Source organism: Amblyomma americanum, chromosome 10, assembly GCF_052857255.1.
Source record: "Amblyomma americanum isolate KBUSLIRL-KWMA chromosome 10, ASM5285725v1, whole genome shotgun sequence".
In the NCBI taxonomy this organism is placed as follows: domain Eukaryota; kingdom Metazoa; phylum Arthropoda; class Arachnida; order Ixodida; family Ixodidae; genus Amblyomma; species Amblyomma americanum.
In genome coordinates this window covers 120,083,253-120,095,827 of record NC_135506.1, presented here as the reverse complement: position 1 = coordinate 120,095,827, position 12,575 = coordinate 120,083,253, and the positions used below count along the sequence as shown (strand labels likewise).

Genomic DNA, 12,575 nt, shown 5'->3' with positions numbered 1-12,575 from the left:
GTTTGCTGCTCTGAGCCTTGACTTTGCTGACCAACTGTTGACGTGAGCTACACGCAATCAGACTCACTGATCAACTTCCCTCGATTCCCAGCAGTTCAATGTATTAACCCAAACAATTGAAGCCTGGCGAATCTCAAGCAAAGTTCAAGCACTCACCCATGGAAGCAACACCACGCCGCATGGTCGATCCAACCGCTGCCAACCAGTTGTTAGATGCGGGCCCCTGGTTCGCCTGTGCCGTCTCTCGCCAAGGTCGGTGTCCCCGGGTTCCGGATCGGGAGACTGCTGTAGTGGGGTTGACGCAGAGATGAGAGGGTCTTCGAGGTGAAGAAGAGACGGAAGGGTTTATTTACATTTATACAAAGATTGAAAGAGTGAATCGGGAGCTGGCGAACACACGCCAGATCGCTGCTTGAATAGGGTCCGCTGTCCCCAGGTCCCTAGTTGGGGAATCTAGTTCATTAAAAATGCGTCGAATCACTGTGATGTAGATCACGTGTCCAGTCTTCCGGGTCCGCCCCCAGCCCCACACTCTTGCCACTTCTGACAGATTAGGGGCCACGCTGTCCAGGCTTCAGTGATGAATAGCCCGAAGGGGGTCCCATTGAGAGCGTCGAAGGTCATTCACCTGCACTTCACAGCGGTAGCGTGGGGCGAATGGATCCCACCGCAGTTCGCAGAAGCTTTCACGTATGGGTGTGGGAAAGCACAGTCTAAGTCGAAGTTGTTTTCGAAGCACGAAGATTCCAGAGACGTTGGCTTAGTCAAACCCGGCCGCATTTGTCACGGCTGATTTGCAGTTCCGCCGCTCGCCGGCTCCCCGTCGTCCCCTCCGGGAGAAAAATGTCCCGGGTGGGTCCGGCGTTGAGAACAAAAGACAGGTTCACTAAAGCCGTTCTCAGACAGCGGGGAGCCGTTTCACCCCTTAAACAGCAAGGGGGGGGGGGGGGGAATGACCCTTGTAGACGCCACCACCTGCACTCGTAGCGCTGCAACCACCTCGACGGCCCTTTGAAGCCTCGGTAGATTGATGATTCCCAGTGGCTTTAATATTCTTGGCATGTTGGCGTCTCCAAACGTAACAAGCCGCTCTTGCTCTTGCTGAGGCTTCTTGGTGGTGTGATCATCGATGCGACACAAGGCTCGTTCGGCAACAAAGGCTCGCGTTCCGATGTCACCTCGCTGGGCTCCATGGCGGAAAATAAGTACGGAATGTCGTGCGCGAACGTGCGTGAACTCACGAGATTGTAGGTTCGAAACCGCAAAAAAAAGAAACAAGTAGCATTTGAAAAATAAGCCTCACAGAATAAAAAATAAGCTTGTGAAAACACACAAAAAGTACATATGAATCCTATGCTATTGAGCCAGTCTGATTTGTAATTACACGCCCGGTGCCGTCGATCTCGCTCCGTAGCAGACGACGCACAGCGTTGTAGAAGGCACGGAGTTAATTTTCTTTCGTGATCCGGCATGTGCTGAAGCATTTGCATCATGAGAGTTTTACTAAACCACTTATCAAGATACACAAATCTTATTTATACCGAGAAATACGCGTTTTAGAAGCAGTCACAAATTTTTGAGCGGGAGTATTTCTTTAGTCGCGGAGGCAATTGGCTGCTGCGCTTCGGTCATCTGGGCGGGGCCTCTCCTGTCTTCTAAAGTTGTACCCGACTAAATTGTTCTAGAAGATGGTTTTCGCGCTCGACCAATGGGGTCGTGCACCCGGCGCAAGAAGGAGGAGTTTGTGCGGTTAAAGCTGCGTGTATGTACGCGCCTTCCTTGACGCAAAGAACAGACGCGGTCCGCGCCTATAAATGAGGGGCTTCAACCGCCGTCAGAGTCGGGACCCCGTAGAATATCTTACGGGTCCAATTGGACTTATTTTTGGAAATGTGGCGGAGAGTTTGACGGTTTCTTCACTTCCGCCACCGGTTGGCCCGGTATTGCACTACCTCCGGGATCGGCCTTGTCTTTAGCGCTTCTTTACTATCCTCTCCTTCTATCCCATCTTTCAACTCTACTGCTATCTGCACGTGGTAGCGATTGTGGCTCGGCTTGATCCATTCAGCAGGCCTGTGCACTTTCCTTTTCTTTCTTCCTGGCAACAACAGACAGACAGACGTCAGTTAGTCCGAGCCGCCGTTTAAGCTTCCGAGTAGCGCGCCCTCTCGACTCCCGGGAGATCACCACTCGACCAGCCCAGGACGGACCAGCGAGGCAACGTGCGCCAGTCTGCGGATCGGCCCCGTCGTGCTCCTAAAGTCGTCGGACTGTCGCAGTGCCCGGTGAACAAATTGTGTTTTGTTTATTTGTCTCTCCCTGCGTTAGTGCACTTTAGGTGTAAAGAGCTTGTTGATTTGTTATCTGTCTCAAGTGTTACTTTGCACGCGTTGTATGGTATTTGTGAATCACTTTGTATGTGCTCGTACGAGTGATGGTGAAATCCTTTGTATCGTCTCTTCGCTGTATAAACTTTGTTCCGTTTTGTGAGCCTTTGGCTCTGACCCATTCTCTGGCTTGCGACCGGCAAAAGCTGGGCACCAAACGACCAACCCCTTGTCACTTGGTAGCTGGTCTCCGGCTGAGTTTGCCACGCCGAGTCGAGGGCATCTCCTCTGTGACCGAGGCCGCTACCCCACACGCTCTAAGGGTGTCTAGGAGCGCATGCAAAAGTTCGCGAAGTGGTGACAAAGGTAGATAGACCACTCCGCGCAGTTCCTCTCGTTGTGGTACAAGGAGTTGTGCATTACATATTCCACAATTCTTCACTGCCTTACCGTAAAATGCACCGTCTCTAAATACAAGTGATTAACTAAAAGTTATTGATGATGACATGGATATTTATGGCGCAATGGCATCTATGGCCAAAGAGCGCCATGGCACAAGGTATTTTCGATTTCTCAAGGTGGGGTCAAAGACCCATTTCCCAAGCATTTCACCCTAAATAAGCCGAGCACCAGACCAGGGGAAAGCTTGTACGCATTGTATCACCGGTGGGTACCCGGCGGCACTGGGGATCGAACCCCGCACCTCCCGCATGCGAGGCGTGTACTCAACCACTCGGCCACCGCTGTGGTAGTAGCCGTGCGTAGTTAACGTATTGTAGGTATTGATTTGGTTTGATGCATCCTTCTCTTTTTCTAATTAAAGTTGAACGCTAATGAGTAAAATTTTGTCCCTTCTATTCTACTTTCATGCTTGGTTTCTAACGTTTACTTATCAACCCTTTTTTTGCCAATATAAATCGGTGAATGCAACTTTTCGCTATCTGCGAAGCGCTGTCATCAAAGTACAATGAAGCTGTCAAGCCTCAATTTGTAAAGTGTTTTCCTCAGTGATAAATTAGCTTGGTGATTGGTTTACTAATCAACTATTGATTGATTGATTGATTGATTGATTGATTGATTGATTGATACAAACACTCATTCAGTAACTTGATTAAGATTTGCGTTCCATAGTCTGTCCTGAACCTTTTATCAGCCATGGTTAACCGCTTCTACAGCCATATGACGGCGTATTTTTAGAGAGATGCCAACTGCAGCAGAAGGTGTGTTATTTTTACTTCAACTGATAACGTAAACACATACAACGTGAGCACACTTCTTTTATTCTCACTATAGTGTCCTTCATAAACAAAGGGTGGGAGAGGTAGCCTCTGGCGGGGTTTGAAATATTTCTAAAAAATTGTTTTCTGCTTTGTAATAACTCTTTGAAAACTGCTATTTCTAGCAATCTATCTGAACATAGAAACATCCCCAGCTATAGATGAGGTTGCAGTGCGACCTTAAAGGCTGGTCACATGATTTCTAAGCTGCTTTCTAATATATGCTATAGCATACTAGACACACGGCCATTTCCTCATGAAATTAAAAAGGGAGTAATAATTTTCGAAGAACATCTTGTCTGGACCCAACATGTAGAATATGTTTGCACAAAGATTTCCCTATCAATAGGGATCATAATACACTTAGAACCGCTCTACCAGTACCAGATAAAAAAAAAAAAACTTTACTTCTCTCTAGTGCGCTCACATCTGCTTTTCTGCCTCTTGGTGTGGGGTTCTACCACACTTATCAATAATAACAAATTTTATTGCAAATTATAGAGAAGAGCCACTCTAGCATTGGGAAACAAACAGCATTCACTGAGAGCACATGCGAATTATTTATGAAGTAGAATGTATTATCAATGAACAAGTATATACAAACAAGTTAGCTGTGTCAGTCATGATGATGATGATACATAGCATGTATCAACAACTGTAGCATGTACAACCACCGTTGTATGTATGATAGTAGAATGTATTATCAATGAACAAGTATATACAAACAAGTTAGCTGTGTCAGTCATGATGATGATGGTACATAGCATGCATCAACAACCGTAGCATGTACAACCACCGTTGTATGTATGATAGTAGAATGTATTATCAATGAACAAGTATATACAAACAAGTTAGCTGTGTCAGTCATGATGATGATGATACATAGCATGTGTTATAGTAAAAACAAGGCTCTGAGAGTAATCACTCAAGAACTAAAGCAGCTTACAACTTACGCTACCGCATTATAAAGTTTTCTGACCTTGTACGAACAAAGGTTTTCAGAAAATGGCCTACCAGATACAACAAACAATAAATAATTATCCGGACATACTTATTAATACAGACAATTACTGCTGAGAAATCATTAAAAAAATTCGCTCATGCCTAGCTGGTCGGATAGCATTTACCTTCAGTTCTTGCTCAGTCTTATTTATTTCTTTGCGCTTTTCGTGGAATTGCTTTCCTATTTCTTTTTAACCACCGTTGTATTATTCGTAATTAATGCACCATCTTTTTTTCAGTTATCGTCAGAATATTGGTTTGTGTATGTTTATGCAAATATTTTTACTGCATCTGTCAATTATCCTGTGTGCGATTTTCCCTGATCCTGTCTGCAAAAATCTATATACTGATTTCATTCTTGTTGTACACGTAACCTGTTACATTTTTTAATGGACAGGTAGCTATCTGGTGTGTGTAACACCTTTTGCCTTTAGGGCGAAAAATAATGAAGAAACGGAAAGTCGCAGTTAAGACAAAGTTACTTCGTGCATTGAAGGATGTCGAAGACTTTATGGTACACAAACATAACTCCCATATATTCACAATTCCTCCTGACATCAGTCATACCAAGCGCTGGAAGAATACTAACATGACAATAATGCTTAACGTATTGATGCGAAAGACTTAAAGACCTATATATAGCTTCAAATGTTCTATAAGGAACTCACAGTGTGTTTACTAAGCTAACTTTTGGCAGATACGTTTAAGCGCCACGGATCCAACAATCACCGAAAAAAGAAAGTTGTCTTGACTGATATGTCACGAGGCACCATACTTAGACGCCCAAGCTATAGACAAACGTGCAGAATATAGCAAGCTTACTGTTCGTTCTGAAGGAACAGGAAACGAAGCGAACTTCACATTTATCATATGAATGGGCTTCAGCACATGGTTTAGCATCAAAACCGCGAAAAACATCCTCGCCAAACAGTGAACAAAACATAGAAAAGAGCACAATCAATCACGAATGAAGCCGCAGAATTTACCTTATACGATGACCGCCATGTGTGATAATGCTAAAGAATATGCTTTCTCAAAGAGAAGTGAGAACTTCGCCCTACTAGCTAAAAACAGTGCAAATATGAGAAAGGAGAGAACCCTGTTAACTAACCAGTCATATCAAATGAAGGTTTCATGTGGCCTGTTTCATATCCGGCGCTGTCTAATTTGAACCCATGCAAAACTTTCATATTCTAACTCCATTGACCACAAGAAATGAATATTTTCCAAGAACTCAAGCGCAGAAAGCCGTGTATAAACTCCAAAGCAGACTACTTTCAAAAGGTGGTGAGAAAATGGCTTCAATGTTGGATGCCTTTCTTTTTATGGAATCAGTCTCGGAGCTATTGGTATCAAACATGCACCTTGAAACGACAGGCACATGATTTCCATATACATTCTTTACCAGCAGCCCGCGAGTATAAAAAAAGGTTTCTTGGCTGGAATCAAGCTGGAAAAGATGTGAATCGATAAACGCGGCCTGCTTCAGTCCCAATCTAGAGAGCACTGTTCAATGCACTACACTTGCTGCGTAGTTTATTAATCAAATTTACGTTTCCTGTTTTCCTCTAGAATAGGCTTGGCTACTGCGACTCTGGAGAATTTATTGGACGTGTTGCTCCTCACTGGGCAGAGCGCTTCATTGTAGATCTCGAAGGCCAGATCGAAGAAGGCCCAGCCCACTCTGCGGTACACCTTGTCGTCGAGGGCAAATACAAACCGTCGCATCTGCAAGCATAGGAAAAGTTGGCATGTTAAACGTGTGTGTATTTTACGATGCGCCGCCCAAAGAACTATACGGATAGTAACAGGAGCGAAGAAAGCATCATTAACATTCGTGTCGAGTTGTTTGCAGTATAATTGCAAGCATCCAGTATAGCTAAAATGAAGCACTGGAATCACTCTACTGCACAGTACTTCGCCTTGCCTTACCATCGTCGTCATCAGCACCCACCTACGTTGACTGCAGCCAAATTCCTTCCTTCTACATCTCTACTTACCGTGTCCTGCGCCAGATGCGGCAATCTTCTTCCCTCTAACTTCCACATATCCTCTGCCCGGTTGACTCTCGGTGGCTCCTCTTGCAATCCACTTATTCCCCTTCCTGATCATCGGCAATGCGTTCTCCCCCTTTCTCTGCGCATATGCCCATTTCTTCAGACTTTATTTCAGAGCTTTAATCCTTACTCTTTCAATGTCTCGATAGGAGTTCCCTATTCACTTTCTCGAACGCACCGCTTATGATCTGGAAGGCTAAATACAGAGGTCTGTTTTCCAACCTATTTCTGTGCATTGGGCAATCCCGAAGAGGCTATCATCTAACCGCCTGCCGCATCTCAGCCCGTTCTGAAGTTCTGAGAATATCTTACTACTTTCTACCCATGTTTGCATTTTTAATTTCACCGCCTGCAATGCCAGCCTGTATGTAGCAGATGTTATCGTAATGGGTCTGAAGGATTTCCTTTTATAAACTAAATTTATTCTACTGTGCCTCCATCTGTCCGGTATTTTCTTATTTGTTATGACTGTTTGAAATGTTTATAACAAGAGTTTCTTCGCTTCTTGGACCTAGTTCATGAATCAGCTTGATTTGAATTTTGTCTATAGTATACCTGTAAATTTTCATTAAGCAATACATGCATCTGCCCTTTTCCAATTAAGATTGATCGGTTTTAACCCCGTTTCCAGTATGTAGTCCGGTGCTCCTCCTTCTTTCGAGGAGATTACACGGACATAACTCTCAAATGGCTCAGCTTTAAGTGATGTAATATACTTCAAAGCGTCGTCTTCCTCTAAAGATTTCCCATTGCCAACTTGAATTTTCTCCTGCTTTCTTCGCTTCTTTTTACCCAGATAGGTAATATGATTCCACAATTTTCTTCGCCCACCTTTAGTTGCATCGGGAACTGCAGCCAGCCAGCGATCACTGGATTGCTTTAACTTGTAAGAGGATCTGTATTTCCAGTTTCTTTAGACGACAACATTCCCATATTTGGTCGATTTTCTCTTGAGAATACTACGGTCTCTAAAACGTAACGCAAAAAAACAGAATTCACGGAACACAAAGCAAAACACGAATGCTGGCTACGTTTCAACCAATTGTGTTTACGGGGCTACTTTGCAGTTAGGTTCAATCCATCCGTTTTCTACTACAATGTAGACTTGGCTGACGCCCTTATGCAAGCCGCGTATAAAACTACACAATTTATGCAAGAAAATAGACGATACCCGAATGTAATATAATTAGTGATATTGAGCCGATGAACATGACCGTCCATACGTATTTAAAATGTTCCATCCTATCTCCGCCCGCCTTTCGAGCGTTCAACCAAACCCCCGTGTCCGTGCGCCATCACGTGAACTCACTGAAGTTCTTGCACTGCATCGTCAATTCACTTTATCACGTCACACCTAATGTTTCTCTTACTCCTGATAATCTCCTTCATCCAGGAGTCATCACAGCATTAATGTTAAGCCATACTTCGCCCGTACTAATAATTGCAAACACAACTTTTCTCCTCGTACAATTGAACATTGCAACTTAATTCCTGGCATAACGTGGTCCCTGCCATTCATCTCATTTTTAGCAGCTATAGGTGCGACATGATGTTTCCTTTTGTGTTAAGTTCGTTGCGCATTGCTTCAATTTATTAGTCACAGCTAATCACATTGTTCGCGCTTTGTAATCAAACATGTTAGATGTAATCTTTTGTGTGTGTGTGTTCTAGGTTCGCTTTTTTTACACGAATTGTTAACCCCACTCTTCCAATGGCCCCAATAGAGGCTGCAGTATGTAAAAATAAATAAATAAATATCATAGTAAGAATCTGAGGGTCGGCCGTACAGGCCGCCGTTGGATACACGTTAATACAAAATCTCTCTTTCGTTTTTGCAAACTGTGAAGCTTATTGCTTACCTTATTTTCGACTGTCTTGGGTGTCTCGAAACTGAATAGTGTGTCGCCCTTGAAGGCGACCGCGGTGACGCTGTCGGCGTCCTCTTCTTCATTGAGCAGCTTCTGGAGGCAGTACGCCTCCATGGACTGCAGGTAGTTGCGGACGCAGCGTTCGCCGAATCTCACCGGCTTCACTACCGGCTCGTTCATCTGGTACGCCACGAACACCAGGGTCGAGGACAGCACCACCTCGACTTCCTGCTCACCGTTCAGTCCGGACACGAGGAAGTCGAAGACGTGCTCCTGCGCGCGGCCGCCGAAGAGCAGATTTGCACGTCAGTGGTTACTCCCTTTTAACGCGATTGCGTTAGAGCGCACGTTCGCAGGCAACCTCTGTGGTGTGAGATCAAAATTCCCATTGGTCAATGGCCAAGTGAGTTCACAAGCACATGCCGTAGAGTGGATGGATGATTCAAATATCCCACAAGGATCAAAGTGTACAAAAATTATGACGTCACTACACAATTCCTCATAAAGTGTCGTGACGCCATTCCACGACCATTGCGTAGTGCCTCTATAGAAAATAAATCAATTGCGCTGAAGCGAAAAATGGTAGAGCCGAGACTCGAAGCACTCTCCCATGGGTTGAGAGGCGGGCGCGCGACGTGCCTCAGCAGAGAGATTAGCTTGCAGGAATAACGCTGTACTTTACAATCTTTGGCATAACCTTAAACCGATTTCTTTAGGACTACTTGTTGACGCTCTTGTTTTTCTTTCAATAGCTTAAGATAACTTGAAATAGTTCGACATCTTTCGAGTCAGCATAGCTGACTATTCTGTAGAGGCCGTTATAATAAGCTTCGTTATTTTTTGGCGCCTACGGGAAATGGGAAGCAGAGTAAAGTGTTAAATTGATTGAAGTGTACCTAGCCCACAAACAATTCGCAGGCTTCCCTCAACTGCTGATTTATTTCCTTATAACCTCCATTTTGTACTTACATTTCGTTTTCATTCTTTCTTGTTCCGAAAATCGAAGTGACGCATCATGAGCGTTATAGCCTTTTTTCATATGCGCCGTTATTCGTATTTGCAAAGACTGTAAGAATGATATTGCCAGAATAGTCGGGGCGCGACAAGGTTTTAACATTACGTATGCAAGCAAGAAAAGTAAAAACAATCGGTCAGCTTCTTCTGCAGCACAGCTGTTTAAATGAGCAATGCAGGGGCGCATAACGCACCAGCGCTGGCCTCGTGGCGTTTTTGTAGACGCTGGACGACCACGAGCTGACCGGCACAGAGATGCACGAAGTCTTGCCCATGTCCTTCACGTTGTGTGTCACCAACACCAGCAGCTTCACTCTGCGGAGTTGAGTCAGCGGGAGAACGTGAGTATTCAATCCGGACTGGCTCAGACTTTGTTCAAATTTGTTATTCATTTTGTTTATTTCGAATGCAGTTGTGGTCTTCCAAAGTATAATGAAGGGAGGAACAATAAATACGATAAACAAAACTGGTGAAGAGGGTATACATTTTGCATTACAACAGTACACATGGCTTCCTGCGCTGACGATAACAGCAGTTGTAGAAATTCTACGCCCTTGTGTCAAGACTTGGACAAAAAAATGACAGTTGATTTAGTGTAGTTAGGACAAATGCGAATCAGGTGTACTTCCACTGCGGTTTCTACTACGATTTCAGTTTGGCTTTGGTTCGATTTCGGTTCGTGGCTCGGCTTAAAAATGCAATAAAATAATAATAATAATAATAATAATAATAATAATAATAATAATAATAATAATAATAATAATAATAATAATAGTTTTATTTCTATCACCGTACGTTGGTGGAAGGGGTGGGAATAAAAGCGATTACCGCCTGACCAAGTTCCAACCCTCTTTACAGCAAGTGAGCAGTGGCATGCGACGGCACTTCTGTCACGATAGCAAACTAAGTGAAAAAAAGGCAAAGTTCACTTAAACCTGAGCACGAAAAAGCAGTTCGCATAGGGAAAAAAACGCATATCAAAACAACAACAATCATTGAAACTAAAATAACGCTTGTAAGACATTTATTGTTCAAGGGAACGTTTATACATGCATAATGAATAGACACTAAGACAGCGGTGCATTCTGTATCCATTGCGCACTGGTGGAAATTGATGGAGGCGATGACATCTGAAGTACAGCGCGAGACATTGGAAGTTAAACGCGCGTGATGTTTGGCTACAGCAATGAACTATTGCTACTAAAGAAAAAAAAAGCAATGACGTAGTTGTCTAATGCAGTGGCCAGCGAAGCTGATCTGTTGGCGCCGCCGGTGGTTTAAAACCCGCTTGTGGCCTTGGAGTGTTTCGCGCACTTGACGATAAGCCCTGTTGACAGGTTGCTCACAACACGGAGGTTGGGTTGCCGCCTGCCCACAGGGGCAGGTGGGCTACCTGCCGGAGGGTTCGGACGTACAAACATGGGCGAAATCTGACACTTGGGGTCTTAATGTTATCGTGCACTAAAAAAACAGACCGAGAAATGAAAACCTCAAGTAAATAGGACCGTAATGAAACCGAGTCACGGATATGATAAGTAGACTCTATAGTTCTTAATGCTCGAAGTCGATGGCGACTACAATGTCGGCTAGCAAATGATTTGACTCGAACGGTTATTCCGCTCGGATGGTGTAGTTGAAAAGACGAGTTGAGGCGAGCGGTGGTGCGACATATCGGAACACCTCACTTTGCATGTATGATCAGTACCTGGTGGAACCGGTTGGCGGAATGAGCTTTATTAATTAAAAACAGGATTGAGGCTTGTATATCCTTGAGGAGGGATCTTTTTCTGCGCTATGAAAGAGTGGAGACTGACAATGCATTTTTCTTTAGTGTTACACTTGATGTGTGGTCATAGTTGAGAAGAATAAAATGAGCTGATTGCTTTCTAACAATTTCCAAAGCGGTTTCAAGCAGCATGGCTTCACGGATTCATATCGATACAACGTAATCGTGCATTTAGCGAATGAGTGGTTTCTAAAGGAATTTTGCTAAAACAGGCTTATTAGAAAAGTTTATTTTTTAGCAAAGAAGCATTCGAATAATGCTTAATTTAACCTGGGTAATATGCCGGTTCCAGGATAAGTTTGATGCCAGATACATGCCGAGGTATCTGTAGCATCTGACCGCCGTCAATGAAGCATTGCTTGTGCTGTAAGAAGCCCTTGATGAGGCTCTACGGCGCGAATAGCGCATTTATTTATATTTAGACTTTTTAAAATACTTTTCGATTTAGTGTACCGGTCAGTAACACAACTAACATCTGCTAGAAGTAGGTTGATGTTATGAGTTTTTTTAATTTCACTGTGCACTACGCGACCGTCAGCAGGAAACTGGAAAAATTACTCGCAATGCTAACCAATGCTCAACCTTTCCAGAAGACCTAGTTTTGCAGAAAACTGTGCTTTTCTTGTTTTCAAATTGTTTTCATGAGGGTTGTAACTTGAAAAATTACTATTAGGTAATTGTTTTTTAGAAATATGCAAGTCTAGCAGCTCGGAAAGCTTTATTTCTGAACGAACGCCACATGATATCCAACCATCATTCTTCTACGTTCGCAGAAACTTGTGAAGGGATCGTTCAAATGCAATATTGATGACAAGATAAATTGCCTGCCATGAACATATATAATTTTTATATTACTAGACTTTGTTCGAGCAGGTAAGCTCAACGCAAAAATAACGCATCGCATATAATTGAAAAACAGGTAATTTTAGGAAAAGTGCTTAGGGCTGTTGTCATCAACTCCAACTAAATGCATGCTGAAGATTCGATCACCCTAGACTAAGGCGCCCGTGTGCTGTGCGATGTCAGTGCACGTTAAAGATCCCCAGGTGGTCGAAATTATTCTGGAGCCCTCCACTATGGCACCTCCTTCTTCCCCTCTTCTTTCCCTCTCTCCCTTGTCCCTTTCCTTACGGCGCGGTTCAGGTGTCCAACGATATATGAGACAGATACTGCGCCATTTCCTTTCCCTAAAAACCAATTATTATTATTATTATTATTATTATTATTATTATTATTATTATCGT

At 43.7% G+C, this 12,575-nt stretch overlaps 1 protein-coding gene and 1 pseudogene across 1 annotated transcript in view; one reads left to right on the top strand and one right to left on the bottom strand.

Annotated features, from left to right (window-relative positions):
- The first annotated feature begins 1,855 nt into the window (after positions 1–1,855).
- Positions 1,856–1,974, top strand: LOC144108955 (U2 spliceosomal RNA; annotated as a pseudogene).
- Positions 1,975–5,424: 3,450 nt separating this feature from the next.
- The window catches only part of LOC144108675 (uncharacterized), a 33,646-nt gene continuing 26,495 nt past the window's right edge, over positions 5,425–12,575 (bottom strand). The window contains exons 7-10 of the mRNA XM_077641852.1: positions 9,740–9,860; positions 8,523–8,804; positions 6,233–6,334; positions 5,425–5,436 (exon numbers count right to left, since the gene is read on the bottom strand). Of these exons, the coding sequence (XP_077497978.1) occupies positions 5,425–5,436; positions 6,233–6,334; positions 8,523–8,804; positions 9,740–9,860 (517 nt within the window). The remainder of the gene's footprint in view (positions 5,437–6,232; positions 6,335–8,522; positions 8,805–9,739; positions 9,861–12,575) is intronic.